The sequence below is a fragment of the Glossina fuscipes genome, unplaced genomic scaffold (assembly GCF_014805625.2).
Source record: "Glossina fuscipes isolate IAEA_lab_2018 unplaced genomic scaffold, Yale_Gfus_2 114, whole genome shotgun sequence".
In the NCBI taxonomy this organism is placed as follows: domain Eukaryota; kingdom Metazoa; phylum Arthropoda; class Insecta; order Diptera; family Glossinidae; genus Glossina; species Glossina fuscipes.
Genome location: NW_023998457.1, coordinates 2,387,097 through 2,404,886, shown reverse-complemented (window position 1 = coordinate 2,404,886; position 17,790 = coordinate 2,387,097). Strand labels below are relative to the sequence as shown.

General features: G+C 35.2%; 1 protein-coding gene across 2 annotated transcripts in view; it reads left to right on the top strand.

Moving 5' to 3' along the window:
• The first annotated feature begins 16,814 nt into the window (after nt 1-16,814).
• Nucleotides 16,815-17,790, top strand: part of LOC119639901 (GATA-binding factor A) — a 21,609-nt gene continuing 20,633 nt past the window's right edge. For both annotated transcript variants that reach the window (XM_038037608.1, XM_038037607.1), the window contains exon 1: nt 16,815-16,896. In XM_038037608.1, the coding sequence (XP_037893536.1) occupies nt 16,870-16,896 (27 nt within the window). In that variant the 5' untranslated portion in view covers nt 16,815-16,869. The remainder of the gene's footprint in view (nt 16,897-17,790) is intronic.

Below are 17,790 nucleotides of genomic sequence, written 5' to 3'. Positions count from 1 at the left end.
TATGATGATTCGCACAGTAATTCCTCAAGGGCTGCAGTACTCAAGGTCCCTTTTGCCTGCATTTTCGTAACCACATGAGTTATGCTGTACAGGAGGTCCTCATAACCACTTAGAGTTCCTGACGTCAATAGTCCGTTCATTTATTTTACAAGGCCTTTAGTGTTACATTAAGCAACCATAGTCACTCTCACCTTTGAGTCTTCCACACAATCCCAGATAATCATTCTAATTCAAAAAAACTTTCTAATTCAATTTAAGCATGTCCGTCTGTCCGTCTGTGGAAAATCTGTGGGAAGCATTACCCTAGCCGCAAACATGAAGCTATCGACTTCAAATTTGGCGAAAGTATTGGAAGTTCTTGCACGCCAGATTGGTATTGGAATTTGACTAAGCCCCTGCAGTGATATGTAAACCGAGAGCTTTTCATATTTTTCAGAAGGAGAAAATATTTGGTTCTTTGCCCGTTACTCATAAACTGTAGCATGTAAATGTACAAAAATTTCAACGCTTTAGCACCTGCTTAAAGATGGAAATTAACCACGCCTACCCATTATTAGAGTGTGTAAAAATTTTATTTTTTAGCCAATATCGGCGAAACAAGCATCAAAAACCCCATAAAGTAAATGAGTTCTCGGGCAGTTTCAAATGCGAAAAACTCGTAAACATGTCTGTCTGTTTTGTTTGTCCATCTGTCTGTTTGCGCAACTTTACGAGGCGAAGAAACAACTTTCAAAAGCCCCATAAAGTTTACAAGTTTTCGGGCAGTTTCAAATACAAAACACACCTAAACATACCCAATTAGTTGATATGTGAAAGTCCAAGATTTCTTCTATCACCCAAATTAGAAGAAGAAATGAACAGAATATGTTGTTTTCATTCTTAAACCCCACTTGCATCTGTGTTCCGATCTCAAAGAATTCAATTCCGTAACTTCAGTACAGAATCAAGTTCTCCGGTCATGAAATTCCAAAGTGTGATTATATTTTATGCGTAAACGCAAACGAACAAATCGTTTACTATTAATAGACTTTGGCTTAAAACTTGTCTATAAACTTCGTATATATTTTGTAGGAAAAAAGTGTTTTAAGCGCAACGCTTGACGGAATTCTGTTCTGAAGATTCTCAGGTTCAAAATTTTTCTTATCCTCTCGCGGTTGTCTCGCTATATTAACAGCAACTAAAACAAAGCTTTAGGACTTTGTAGTATCTATAGGAAATGGCAATGAAAGCAACTTTAATTAATAAACAACATCGGATTATTTGCGTCCAATTTGTTTCTTATGCTCTTCCAAATTTTTATGTAAATAATTTTATTTGGAAAACCCTTTAATTTCCTTGAAAATAATATCGAACGTAGGCGCACGCTACCTTCCAACTGCCAAGTGATAGTTATTTAGTAAAAAAATGTTGTAAGAAAAAATTCAAGAGAAAGATGGCTAATAACTGTAAGCAAAAACGACATAAAATAGTTAGTGAATAACTCTCAACTATATCAAATACCCTACTTTGTTGTAGTAAGGATTTTATTTACTTTATTTTATTTTTTATTTCATTTTTTTTATCTATTGGTTTTTTTTTTTTTTTTTTTTTTTTTTTATACATATATTAACATCTTTAAAATGAAAATAAAATTTAAGCATAAAGTGTTAGTTAATGTATTTGCCATGAAATGAAATTTTCACAATTCTTTTCAATTGATTGTGTGTAGAGAATAAAATAAACGACCAGAATTGTTGACTTGTGTGTGTGTATTCAAGCAATTAGCAAGTGGCGCCGGCCTATATAGCCCTCATAGTCAAAGTTAATGGAATTGCACGGTATTGTCTTATTATTTGTCAGACATTGTCACACATAAATAAAAATATTACGAAAATATACCTTTAAGAAATGACCTTCGGTACAATGGCACAACATGACGACTGCCAAGTACACACACGCACACATACATATATATATATATATATATATATATATCCATACTCAACGGCAAACAATATAAAACACTTTCTCTGCATCTTTTTATTTATTTTTGGTGTTTTTTTTTTTATTTTTGAGGATAGGCAAAAAAAAAAAAGGTAAAAGAGATGTGGAAGAATTTGAAGAGGCTTTTTATGTAAAAAACCCTGAAAAACTCTGCATGATACTAACAAAATTTATATTCTCCTTACATCGCTTTAAATTCATTTAATGGAATATTCGAAAGGAGGAAAAGGGCTAAAACTCTTTCATCTAAGATAGTTTTGCGATGTATTCGAGGTACAGATTAGAAGTGAGAAAACTATTTAAGCTCCGGATCGTTTATTAAATTGACACATGCTCTAAATTGAAGAGATTAAAAAGTTTTTATTTGGCTGCATCCAATTTTTTTAACACACACCACCCTGCCCCGGTGGTGCGAAAATCCAAGCGCTCGGTAAATAGATTATAGCACATATAATAGATATTGTACATTTTAATTCAATCGTTTTAAACGATTGGATAAAACTTTGTAAATTTTATTTATACGTATCCCCCTTTACTTGGCCATAGCATTTTGGCTTCCCAGGCTTGGTCCGGGAGATTTTAAAGGGATTTCAATGATTTCGACAAAAAGCTTATTGCCTCTGATTAGGAAAAAAATATAAATAATTTTGTTCTCTTCAAAAGAGTTCTAAAGGCGTAACCATAACTGCAACAAATGGACAGATGGACAGTCAAGAAAATATATACATAGAGAGAGAGAGAGGGAGAGAGAGAGAGAGAGAGAGAGAGAGAGAGAGAGAGAGAGACAGCGGCAGGGCGGCGAACATTAAAATAGGCGGAGGCAGCTGGGTGGACAGAAGGACGGACGGGCAAATAAGCAGGCAGGCGTGCGAGCGTGGAATCAAGCGACAGTTCCGCCAATATCATAGCCCCCTTAACAAAGTTCTGTGAACCACACACATCGGAATTTCTTTATCTTTTGATCTTTCAGGAAGCAACGGAGCGTAATCTATCAAATTCATATGTTTCTTCCATTCATATTCAAATCAGTTCAACCCAAGAAATAGAAAAAATAAAAGAATGAAGAAAATGGAATTGGAAGGCCGAACATTATACACACTTCGTTCTTATTATATATGTTATTAACTACGTTGCTAATAATGACTGGGTCTTTTTTTTTTTGAAAACTTAGTAAACCTTCAAAGTAAAAAATCTGATTCGATTTTAAAGAATGAAAAAGAAAAAGGGACTTTAAACGACATTGATCGACATTTTATGACTGCAGACATCGTATATAACCTCAATTCTGAAAAATCCAGTGCTTTACGAGGAAAGCTTTCTCAAAACTTTAATTAATCCCAAAGGTCAACTAACTATTACATGGATAAGATATGAACTCCATATGGACCAATGCTCTTAGTAAATATTTTACATAAGAAATTTTCTCAATTTCCTTTATAAATTTATCCCAAGAGTAAAGACGTTACTGGTTATTTACATTCATATCAATATTTTTGTAAAAGTTCTTATAAAATATTATCATAATTTAACTGTAGAAATAAAAACATTTTTCAGAATCGAGATTGATATGAACTGACGAATTTCCTGTCAGAAGCGATAAATAAAAATATACGCCAAACATTTACACATGCGATAAGGTCCACACAAAGATCAGAAAAAAAAAGAATTTTTTTTTTTTTTTTTTTTAGGTACATTGTGTGTTTATGTATTGTACTTTTTATGTGAACGCATATATGTAGAAATAGGAAAAAAAAAAAAAAAAAAAAAACGACCGTTAAACTTATAATATTAATAATTTTTCCTTTAACTCAACTCACTCGACGAGCGCTACATATTTGCATACATAATTTTTATTAAATTATTTAAGGAATGAAGAAATTTGTTTTTTGACCTTTTTTTAAAGGGAAAACAGCAAGTGAGCGCAATACCGTCGTCGCAAGTTACCTTTCAGTCTCTAATACAAACTAACTAAACTCTTAGCGTTCGCAACAAGGGCGGAACTGTCGGACATACAAAAGGGGAAAATATTCGCCGTCTCACTCTGCTTCGATTTCTGTTTTGAATTCATTCAAACCCATATAAGGAAGAAAAGAAAACAAGGCAAAGTTGTTGCTTATCTACATTAAGACCCATCAAGGGAGAAAATCTCTTATACATTGTAATAATTATATTCCATTTATTCGTTATGAATACACATGATATTTAATTAGCATTAGTGCAGAGAAGAAACCTATTCATATACGATACCTGTTAGACGATAATAGAAATGACATTTCAGTCTTCAGCACTTACTTAGCTGATTATCCAACTAAACGGCACATTTACATGCCACGTCACTACATTTATCATCATCCGTCATTACGTTTACTTTAATCCGTCGCCGTGGAGTATATTTTGTCTTTTCTCTCTCTCTAATATTTAAAAGGGATAACTATTAAAGTCATCTATAAAGACTACAGATTTAGTGATATAGGATTATCAAAACCATGCCTTGTCTACTTTCAACATTTAGGATGCGCAAAGGAGCTAAAGCCATCATTAAGGTCACACTTTCTTCAGTAGCGTAAGATTCTGAACCGATTTAGCTGCATGCGGATATCCAAAGTAAACATCCTGTGTAGATTTTCCGTTTTAGTCCGCAAGTATAGAAGAGGAGGAAGTCTTTTATAATATTTCTACAATTTACGAAAGATAATTGGTAATCGTAAGAGTCGGAGACGTCCTGGAAGAGGTTGTACTTTTTTACTTCTAATATTTGCAAGGGATAATTGATAAGGCCATCATAAAGTTCACGATTTCCGCATTAGTTATATAAGGTTTTTGGGTTAATGCAGATAATGCTACGGTCACATTATGCAAAATTTTTTTGTTCTTAAGTTGTGAAGAAAATGTTCATTCGTTAGGCTTAAGTTTAGGCAGAATTTGATAATTTGTTAAATCATAATCTAAGAAGTCTGATCAGTTTTTTGCACCTTAAAGGCGAACCGCTGAACAGACTCAACTCAATTTTTCAACTTAACTCCACCCCCCACACCCCCACTCCCACCTTAAAGGAAAACAAATGGACAATCGAATACTTTCTTTGGACGACCTCTTCAAGCCGTAATCGCACGTTTAAGCAAAGGACAGAGAGACAGACATGATTAATTCGGCGTCGCTATTAATGCTACTAAAATAAATAAATATTTATTTATTTATTTAAAATAAATTATAATTGCACCCTACATAACTTGTGATAGAAGATGTACGCATCATCTAGAACGGCTTTTAACAGACTTTTCTTTCATTGTACAGATCGATTCCGTTACCCGTGAGATATGTGAGTTTGTGCGAATATATACAACGCCTAGAAAGACTTATGATAAGCTTACCTTTTATTATACCGATCGGTTGTATATCTATTTTCGACGAACAGGTTTCCATATTAAAATTCAATGCACTAAAGTGCTTGAACGTGCGTGAACGTGCCCGCTCCCCCCATCATGTGAACGTTCCTACGAAAATTGAATCTTTCTATGATAAGAAAGAAAGAAAGTAAACACTATTTAGACATAGAAATTTATCTTGCCATATTCGGACCACGTACAGCTATTTTTTGCATATCGCATGCCGCTCGTAACGATTCTCAGTAAATCTGAACTCTTATATGCCGGAAAGGTCCAGTCATTAACATATGTAATTTGGCATAAACATTTAGTGGACCACAAGTTTGAGCCTTGATGGATCTATTTCTTGAACCCTACTTCATCGATGATTTTTGATGAATATTTAAGTGTTAGGTAGGTCCGCATTAACTTAACATGCCCAGTACCACAAGTGATGGACTTGCGTTTTAGAATTCATTTCTTTCAAGGGTCGTCATGAATTGTACGCCTCTCGATCTTTTTTAATATTTCAGAAATCGGTCCATAGTACTTAACGTAAAATGAAGCGTATGAAAATTTAGATCACAGAGCTCTGTTTTTCAGAACACACCTTATGAAAGGGTTCTCGTAAGAAGTAAGCGCCGATATGGCGAAATGGATTTTGTTATTTTTGAACGCTTCTATGGACGCAATGTGAACCGCGAAGCATCTTTAAGATCGTAATCGCGAATTTAAACACAGGCAAAACTGAAGAGATTTCTCCATTTAACCCGATCGAGCATATTTATATACACACTTATACATAAACATTCGCAAAATAATTCGCACTCTTTGGAAAATCATAGAGAATTTCCCCCTTTACACATATCGAAACTAGGCGGACTACGCCTCTGATTAAATGCTTCCTCTGCTTCTCTGCCTTGTTTTTCTCAATTTTAATCGTGTTTTTAAAAATTCTTAGTAAATATTACGTGAGCTCTAGAGTTCTTTTTTTTTTCTTGTTTTTAAAGTGCGGGTAGCATTTCCATTTATATGAGTTCAACTGCTTTCTGACACATGAACATGCAATTACATACTACGTTACGCACGACATGCGGTCATTGAGGTAACATTTTTACCTCATTTTTTTTTTTTTTTTTTAAGTTATGTCTGTCATGTTAAAGTCGAGCACACACACACACACACACAAACGCACAAAACAATCAACAGACTGCGACTTATGGCCTGCACCGTAAATAAATCTAAATTCAATTATTTGCGTAAGAAATGCATTGATTGCAAAAATTTTTAAAGTTAAAAGTTAAAGATAAGTGATATTTGAAAAAAACTTTTCGTATATAATGAAATCAGCTTTTGAGCTAAATATATGAAACTCTTGACAATGATCTTTTTTTTTTTTTTTTGACTTCAAAATAATAAAAAAAAAAACAAAATATAATCTTTTGAAAATATCGTGCGAAAGACTGACTACACGATATGAAAAAAAACAAAAAAACAAAGTTCATTAAATGATATTTGAAACAACAAATAATTTATATCCCACGTTGATAACGTGGAAAAAAAAGTTAAAAATAGCTCTTTCAGATAGATGTACATACGTACATGCCTAGCAAATGCAAATATACTACGAATGTTACATTATTAAACAATACAAGCAACAAGCAACAACAACAACGTTAAAATCTATACATGCTGCACTGCACATGTTGTCAGCTGATAATTACAAATTTTCTTTATATAGATTGTATAACACAACAACGTCAAGTGTTTACGCATATATCGACATTTGAAAAGTGTCCCCCGAACCTTTTTGAAAAAAAATGCACTTATGACTTATGAGAACTCCAGTAATGTCATTACTTATTATGCTGGCGGAAGTAAAAAAGCCACACGTATGCTTTTTGTAAAATGAAACGTAAACTACTTACGCGTTCGCTTATTATGGCAAAAGTGGAGTAAAGGAGTTTTCCTAAAGACAAGATAACAATACCTTAGTGAGCATAGAAAACAAACAATTCTCCGATATTTAATTAAATTTTAAGTAATACTCAGTGCATATGGATTATCTTCTCTATGACTACAGTTAAGTTTGTGTACAAGTGTTCAAGCGATAAGAAATTAGAAGATAAGTGCATTTTCTTTTGATTTCAATTTCATAACGAAAGACTTAAGTAACAAACAGCAGCTGCGTGCTATTATGTATGCATGTATGGATGTAACTGTGTGTATCTCACAGAGAATTCAAAATCAAAAACTTTTCGTTTTTCTTGTTTCAACTAATCATCAAAAACGCAAATGCAGCTAACACCTCTCTGCTGTAGCGATTTGAATGTAAGCGTCATCTACAGCGTATTATCTTCGGAAAGCTTTACATTAAGCTCAACTATAACTTTGAAAGCATCGAACATCGTTGAATTTATATGCAACTATCGCAATTCATTTTTTAAATAAAAGCCTAAACCAAGTTATTAAAGGGTTTAGCAGTGACGTCAAGCTGAAAGAACAACAAACTGTACGTTAGTTGACAAGGGTCCCTACAATACTACTGTCTGCCACTTTTCCTAGTACTTCGAGTCAGCGCGTAATTGTGAAAGCGTCAATCACTCCGTTGATGAACCCTTAATCCCCATACATGCAACAAAGTGGGAATCACAGAGAAATGAGGAAAGAGGACATAAGAAGTCGTCGCAGCTTAGTGGACGGTATAGTGCACTCATCATAACTATGACCAAAGTGTGCTCTACTGGACTAAAATTTAAACCTGCAAACACTGACTCGTTAGTCGCTATTTTAGAACCATTGTCCATTAGTCCGTGCTTCCGTCTATACGAATATTTTTTTGCATTATCATCGTAATAATTGAAATAATTACAAGTCCCGCATAAGTTCATAATACTTAGAGCTAGTAAAACGATTTTAACGCATTCGCGATTCTTCTTTCGTCTTTTAAAGTTCTATTCTTGGTAACCGCTGATATGAATTCGTCTCATATCAAATTCTAGCCTTGGTTGACGTAAGCTCACGTCCTGAATCCATAGAAATGAATATCAAACCTAAAGCCATGAAGCATTTGCATTTAAGGCTATCGGCTTTATGAGAACTCTACCACACTAGGGGCTTGAACCCACGGCCATTAAGTTGGCAGTCGAGATGTCTTGATAGACAAGTAGTAATTACTGCCATTGACATGTTTACTTGTCCCAACACTTTATATATGTATGCAAATTATTCGGACACTGTAGGCCTGTCCTTCGACCGATTTGGCCTATTTTCAACATCAATATGTGATGCAAGAGCTTCCAATTAAACTTCCTTTCAGCCGAATTTCATTTCTTTCGCTAAGAAAATTTTTTCAACAGATATTACACAGACGGACATACTTCAGAATTGGAAGCCGATCAAGAATATACATATTTTCTGTGGTCTTTAAAACTACCTTCTGGGTGTTACAAGCATTTTGATCTCTTAGTCTTTGGTGATGGGTAAGGAAACAAAATATCTTTTAATTTCATCCATTTGGTAAGAATCTTATACTAATCCAGTCAATGCATGTAATTAAGAAAAAAGTACGTTATCTTGTGTGCAAAGAAAACAAGATTCACCACAAGACCAGCGAAAACTTCTAATTAATCGTATCCTGCACTACCTGCGATATAAGAGATGGGAAGTTTTTCGGGATGTGGGGGTAGGACTTGAGATAGATCGACCTTGGATTATACCGGACGATTTAGATTCGCGTTCTGCTTGCCTACCCGTTCGTCCGCTTTGGGACTTCTTTTTCAACCTACGGTTTTTTGACATGTTTCCCTCCAATGACTGGACCAAAGAAGTCTATATTTTGAAGGGTCGTTATATGTATAACTGTATTAAGCAAAGTGGTATAGGGTACATTATAATGTTTTCACTGCAATATATTGAAATATTTATGATATTAAAATATGAAATACACGATGAAAAAAAAACCCCACGATCATTAATTGTCTTTCTTACATACACAGTTACATATAAGTTGACCATAGCGCATATTCACTTAGACACATATTATATAGGGTGACATCACACCAAAAAACAATATAATTTTAATAATAATAGTAATAATAATAATGAGAATGAAAGAGAAATTAAGCAATGGCAACGCTGCTACTATCATTGATACCAGAAAAACCATTACTCCCTGAGATGTTACTAACTTTTATTTTGAGATAGACTTGCAATACATCCACCTTTTATTATATCGATTGATTCAGAATCATCTTCGGCTTTTCTGTCCTTATGTCCGCATGTTATTGATGAGTTGTCTTTTTACTTGTTTTAATTGTCTTTACCCTAAGGCATCTCAAATATTCTCGAAACTTTATCTAGAAAAATAAAATTGATTTGAAATTTAGTTTAATTATTTCTACACTTTTTTAATTTAGCTTTTTAACCCTCTCTTGTTTTGGGTATGAACAAACATAATCACATATGATTATGTATTTTTTCTTTTTTATAAATTGATCTAATCACTTATGGTTATGTTTTTTTTTTCTTCTATAAATTGATCTAATCACATATGATTATGTTTTTTTTTTTTTTTTTCTATAAATTGATCTAAGGAGTACGCTTCAAGACAAAAGACTTTCAATATTATAAAAGTATAATGAAAAGTGAAGTTTTTACGGTTAGCTTCGATACCTGCGTTATCTTATGAACAAAATGCATTTCCTTATAAGAAAACGAACGCACATTATTACATAATTACTAAGAGTAAGTAGCACGTGCTTTCCTGGAAATAGTAAACGGAAGAAAAAAAAACATGAACTAAAACCATGACGATAGTGGCGGCGGCTACTGTGACTTAAGTCTTATCACCCTCGAGAAAGAAGATAGGTATGGAAACGCTAATCTAATGAAGTGGAAAATACAAAAGAAAATCTTATCTTAAAAGCATTATTATTGTATTATAATAAGTTATTATTATTACTATTGCTGTTATTAATGTTATTATTTTTGTCCTTGTTGTTATTGTACTTATTATTATTATTATTATTATTATTATTATTGTGTTTCTCCTTAGCTTAGAGACGGATATTCACTCATCCACGGGCGTATTACACCCGATTATGCACATTGTACATAACTTTTATCTTATGTGGCAGTTCCATACGTTTTGCAATCGTCGTTTGCTCTTTTGGTTGAGCGGGATTATGATGTCTATAGTACGAATTATCTTGTTTTGCCAGTTTAGTACGATCATATCCGGCTTATTGGTGTTAATTGGTCGTTCAATTATAACTCGTCTATCCCGGTGCAACGCAGCTTTCTCGTTATTTATTTCTAGCACGACGTTCGGTGCTTGCAATATAGCGGTCACGTGTCGATTATCGATTCAGTTCTGACTTGTCTGTCTGGGTGCAACGTAGCTTTCTCGTTTTTTATTGGTGGCATGGCGTTCGCTCGTGCTATTTGTGTATCATGCTTCAATGCCAATCTTTGATGTACTCTTTTGCACACCTGGTTGTGCTTGTTCAGGTTTTCCCGGCGACGGGGTTCCTTTCCTTGTAGGGTCTTCGAGCCTATCGGAGCTCGTCCGCGGATAGACTTCCTCACCACTTAGTCAGCTACTTAGGAGGTCTAGAACACACAACCAGTAGATTGTAGAAAAGCTAAAGATAGTGTAATGTGATGGGAGCCTAGCATGAGATGGGTTGATTACTTCTCGTAGTACAATAAATCCAATGGGGAGAGCAATAGCAGCCGCTTTTCCTAAAGTATGGAATATCAAAAATGCAATTACGAAATTATGAACATAATGACTCGCACACGGTGACAATTCTAAAGCATGCTATGAACTACGAAATCCACGGGGATCAGGTTGCCCGCTCACAAAGTCATGAGTACCCTGCTTAGGCAACAACATTAATTTAGCAACGTTTTGTGGTTGCCTTCGGAGGGACGCTTGCATCTGACATACCATCGGTACATACATTCGGTGGAAGCTGGTTGAATCATACAGGTTAACCAACGTGTAAGGCTTGACCGCTTGGGCGCTTCTGTTGGGCGGTACTAATAGTGACTGTAGTTATCCCCAAATGTGGAGGCATTAAATGATTAGAAGTGCTTGATAGGCCTCCGCCTGTCCGAAGCGGAAGGTTTAAATCAATCTGGTACCTAGTGGTTGGCATATGGACTCTCTCTTCTGCAGGATTGTATTGTAAGGTTGATGATTGCCGTCGACGTTAAACGTCGACACAATCTGTGCTTGTTCAGGCATTTCGAGATAGCTAGTGTGGTACATTCGGTGATAATACGATGTACTGTTTTGATACCATTTCGGCATTTTCGGCATAAGTCTGCCGCCAATTTGGCGCGATGAGTTGATTCGCGCTGTGTGGTTGGTACACGTTGCACTTGTAAATGGTGGTTCGCATTGCTCTGTTTGCTTCATCTAGGTTCGTGTTATTTCATTTAAAAACATTATCCCGTCAGCGTTGAGGAAAAGTAAGCCGTCGTCTTCACAGAGTTTTCCGGACGTAATGTTTACTGTCTTGCAATTACAATACCTGTGCTAAGTTATTGGATCATTCGTAGCACTCCATGTAGCTTTTCTTTGTTGTGAGAACCCAGCTTTATGCCATCCATGTATATGTAATGTAATGGCTAATGTAAATTTTGATGTTCTTACTTTCTTATCCGGTATCCGAAGTCATTTACTATCTTGGTTAGATACCTGGAAACGTTGTTCAATTCTAAGCGTAGTTCAATTCTAGTGGATTCTATGCATCGAGCTAGTATATCGCTCTTTGGATTGAAATTATTTGCTTTGTTTAAATGATTTGCTTGCAAATAGGTCTATGGAAAGTTTTAAGTGAAAACTTGGCTTAATTGCAATCAAATTAACAAAACAATCTAAACAAACAGCCATCAACGTATGTAAAATACTTTTTAATAGTTCTTTTACATTTTTATGACAAATTTGTTGTTGTTTTTTTTTTCTTAACCTTTTTTTTATGCTTCACTTTAGAAGAGATTTTCCTTTTTTTTCTTTCTTCTCTGCGTTTCTTAAGAGTACAGCGTGCATGTTATGCATAATAGCGCTAATGCATTGTCTCCTTCCATTATTGTTCGTGTCGTGGTGGAAATCATTACTAATGTTTGTCATTTCTAGTTCTGATTGAAAGAGTCATTGATCTTCCTGATAGGGATAAAGATTCTCTAAAAGGAAAAATTGATTTTAAAAAAATTTGTAAAAATACTATAATTACTATAATAAAAATATTGCGTCGGCAATCTTTAATCTTCAATCGTAAACATTGATTTCATCTATATATGGTTAAGTGGTGTGGCTTTAAGTAGTTGCTACAACGTAAGAGGCAGACAAGGGCAATAAAGACATACATGCAGACAGAGAGTGTGTGAGAGAGAGAGAGAGAGAGAGAAAGGGAGAAAGAAAGAGATGAAAAAGTTAAAAGAAAAAATGATTCACTTAATGCAGTGTTTGTGTTTTAAACTAGTTTATTTGTATTTTATTTAAATTATATTAATTTGTTTCATGTATTTATTGTAAGTCACCAACACGCACTTTCCTTCTTTTGTTTTTTTTTTTCCATTTCCGAATACACAATGGGAAAGACGCGATATGCTAAGTTTGTTCTTACGTTTGTAAACAATAAGAAAATGGTTATATATAAGTAATGTAAAGAATGGTTAAATTTTTTACTACAATTATTATTTAGGCGGGTACTCGATGTGTTAATAAGTACTGATCGTATTTTCTAATACCCTTTTTTTCGAATCCTATCCGTACTTATGTTAATTATGAAGGCAAGTAAAAACACTAATTGGTAACAGCCCAGCATTAAATACTCTACATCATTCTACAGTTATTCATATAACGAGTGGGATAGGGTCGAAAAAGTGGTCCGATCCGAACCATTTTCAATAATGTTCTTCCGTCAGTGTGCCAAATTCCATCAAAATTGCGATCTGTTATTGAAAAACAAGTCGGGCAGACGGACGGACAAGCTTCAATCATTCCAAAATAAGTCAATCAAGCTTAGATCATTTCAGAAATATTATTATTATTATTATTATTAATTTCGCCAGAGAAATAAATTCTAAGACTAAACTCTTAAAAGCACTAGCATCTAAGGCTATCGGCCTTTATTAAAAACTCTACCGCACTTGAGATTCGAACCCACGACCACTGAGTTGCTAGTCGAGACTCTTGCCTACTCGGCCACCCAGGCGGATCATTTCAGAAATAAAACGCAACTTCGTCTCGAGTCCGCCTCGGTGTCGCATATATCCCCACAACCCTCATACGCCCTTGTACCACAAGTGGTATAACATCTTCGAAGTCTTTGTGCAAGAGACAGGGAACATACTTTGCTGGAGCCGTTGAGCAGATTATAGAATAAAATCTCCGTTAATAGTAGATTGGTTAGTATTGAGGTTAGATGCGATTTCTTTCTTTAATCGCCTAAAGCATCCAAGCACTCGCAGGGATAAAAATGCTTAATCAGAGATATTTTACTCAAACCTGCCTGCCTCTCGGTTTATGTCTTCGTCGAAAACGCTTTGACGGTGTTAAAGCCTTGTCTCCAATGCATACTAGATTTCGAAGATTTTTTTTTATTCCATCCGTGAGTTAAAAACGATTCCTAGGATCGCATGAGTTGAGTTGGTAAACATACATGTATGAGTGGGCAAGTAAATAAAAATATGTCATTTTAAACATATATAGCAAGAAAAAATGATGCAGGATAGGATATATATATAGCTATTACCGTTTTATTCGCAACCCAAATATCCAACAACGAGTCGCTAATAAGAAATACAATACAAGCCGAATATAGCTTCTTTTGATTATTCTCTTGTAAAACGTAACAACATCAGTATAGCACGACCTAGTAGAAAATTTCCGAGATTCATCTGATCATCTCCCTATTGAAATCTTAAAATATCTAACACTTCGTATGAATGGTTAAAAAAACTTATGAAAAATATGCCCAAGGATCTTTGCCAAAAGTATTCGCGCAAAGCAAATCGTAACAGGTGTAGAAATAATACCTCATCGGCTTTTCTAAGAGATAGCTTTTACTTTGCTTGTAATCCTTAGAAAAATTGTGACTTCTCCATGCGAAAATGTTACTGTTAAACTTTAGCCAAGGGTATATCTGATCCCGCTGAAGTATACGAAACGTTCTTTTTCGTAAGACCGCATATAGTTGATGTTTTTGCCAAAAAAGATAGTCATACAGGCGAAAAGAATAGGCATACTACATACTGGCGACAGAGGTGAACGCCCGTGCCTCCCTATTGGAGCTAAGTTAACTATAGGTTATTGTCATCTGTTCCAAGGCTTTAAGCTTTACTCTCTGCAATGTAACAAAATCTAGACTGCGTTGACTTTTCAGCCAAATATAGGAAAACTTAAGAAAGTTCATCAGCCCTGAACTAGAATGTGTTACCCTCTCCAAGCATTCACGGTATGTTACGCATTCTACATAACATAAGTTTCAATCGATTACTCATGTTTGTTTGAGCAGAGCTTCAGTTCTTATGACAATATTCGAAAAAATGAAACCTTTTTGGGGGTATCCTCGGAACCAGAACTTGTCGTATTGGCACGGTATGCATGGAAAAAATCTATAGCTCTAATGGCAGGCAATAAAATATATTTTACCTAACCTCTTCAAATCAAGGCCTTTTTCCGAAAAATGGAATAAGTAATTACACACTACACACTTACATTACAGGTGATAGTATCTAACGTCTATAGATCGCGAATGAAGGCTAGTATATGTCGACCCTAAAGGGCATTAAAGATGCCGTACATGCTACTTGAGTTATTTTCCGATTCAATCTTCATCTGGTCATTCCTCGTCTCGTTATCGTATGTCACAATTGTCCGCACGGCTGTCTCCCTATTTCTCGATAGCTGCCGCCGTATGATAGTCCCTACACGTGTGTGTCACCCCATACGTCTGGCACTCCTCATATCTGTCGCTCCACAAGTCTGGCGTTCACTGTCACTCCGTAAGCCTATCGCTCCGTATGTTTTGTCATTTCGTATGTCTGCCACCCCTTATATCTGTCGCTCCGTATGCCTGCTGCTTCCTATGTCTGTCATTCTGCATGTGTGTAACTCGGCATGTTTCTCCGTGCGCATGTCTGTCATTCTGCGTGTTTGTCCATCCGTATGTGCGCCACTCCGTATGTCGGTCGCTCCTTTTGTCTGCCAGTCCATATGTCCGGCACCCCTTATATCTGTCGCTCCGTATATTTGGCGTTCAGAGTGTCTGTCATTTAATGCGTCTCCTACATAGTATGCCAGTCACTCCGTGTGCTTGCCATTCCGTGTGTTTGTGCCTATGCCTTTCACTCAGCTTATGTGTCCCTCCATGTGTCCGTTTCCCTCTATGCCTGTCTCTCTTATGTACACAAATCGTTGTGTGTCGGATAATTTGTGCTCTTACCTATCCGCGTGTCTTTCAATCAGTGCTTTTCTTTCCGTCATTCCGGATGTCTGTCTGTTTATTTATCGCTTGTCATTGACTATCGAGACTTCGGACTTATCGCCAAAACTAGGCAAAATTGAAGCTTTATAGGTGATATTAATTTATATCTTAACAGGAATGTATCTAACGCGCATATGAAAGCTCGATATGAAACTTGACTGTTTGGGTAACTGACATACCTTTCAAATATGTATATTTTATACTAAGGTGGTAGGTATCAAAGATTCGCCTGAAGGCGATTATAATTTTTTGACTCGTTTTTCCTTCTCTTTCAATTGTCACCGTTGCCTTGTCCTGAGTACAAATTGTATGCATTTACCTGTGTATTGAAGGCATTTTATTATATGAGTTTTGTATTTTTGCATTCGTTGTCTCTGTTCAACGCCCAAATATTACAATTACGTTGACACAAACACCAACACACTCTCTCGTCATACCTTCTTTTCTTCTTTCTCGTTTCATTGATGAAATTGAATTTTCGTGTCCACACTTCAGATTATTGTTATTGTTGTTGTTGTTGTTATTGTTGTTTTTTAAGCACTGGCACTCTTAAAACTCTTAAAACAACGACAACAACGACGAACAACAACAACAATAACAAAATGAATCAATGCCCTGTTGTGGATTTCCTCACCTCAAACGATTTCTGGATTAAGATTTTTTGTGTTTAGTTTACTTTAGTATCATAACTGGCCTCAGTGAAGTTAGTTCGTCTGTGTTTACCTGTGTTTTCCCTTCAATTTTCGTTCGAAACCAATGGTATCATAATAATGTTGTTACCGCATAAAATATTTCGATATCAAAATTTATTTCTTTTAATTTTGTGCTCAGTAAATATTATAATATACGATGTGCGTGTGTATGTGTGCGCGTAAATTTATAAAAATATTTTTTGTGAAAAGAAAACTTAAAATATTAAAATGGTTGCAATAAAATAAATTAAAGTTTGTGGTTTTTTTTTTGATATTTTTTTTTTTCTTTTTTTTTTTTAAATAACATTATCTGTCATAACTCGCAATATGGGAGTTTTTCTTATGGACAAGGAAGTAAGTCAAGTTTGATTGAAAAATTCCATGCATTTAATAAATTAAAAGTAAAGATATAAGCAAATTAAATATGGTTTATAAAATTAAGAACACAAACATTATCGGATATCGCCTAACAAGATTTATAATATTTATCAGATAAACTCAATGGATTGCAAATTATTTCCTTTAAGAAACTAAAAACTGAACTAAAATTCGCAAAAATTCCAATTGCAATGTAATGTAAGGCAAAGGAGAGCGGAAATCGGGAGGAAAGGGGAGTTGCCCGTATGTCGGGGAAGGTTCGGAACGCTCTGTTCTCTCCTTAATCGGACCGGAATATTAATTATCGATTATTTCCCTCTCAAATGCCGATGAATGTCGACTAAAGCGTTGCTAATGATATGTCTATCAAAACTAAAGGCCAGTTGAGAGTCAACAAACGTTAAGAATTTATTAGGGAAACGATCACGGCGAAGAAAAAACTTTCGCAAAGGAAATACTGTAAATTGCTTCTTTACGTTTCACACTAGTTAGACTAAGTTGGGCTTGCAATGCCAATTTTGAGGTTATGTATGGGCTGTGCAGTTTTCAAACGATTATTGTCCTTGTAGTTGCAATGATTTCTTGGACAAACGAATTGTCATTCGGCGATGAAAATCCTCAGAAGAAAAATTTCCTAAACTACTCCTGATATGTACCTTAACTTACATACGTGAAATTGATAGTGAGGTTATGTCTAGCTGCTCATGGGTGAAACTTTCCAGAAGAATCCGCCCCTGATATGTGCTTTTACTTACATTGGTGAAATTGATATTGAGGTTATGTCTAACATCTCTGAAGTGAAAGCTTTCAATAGAAACCACTACCGATGTTTACCTTAACTTACATATGTGAAATTGATAGTGAGGTTAT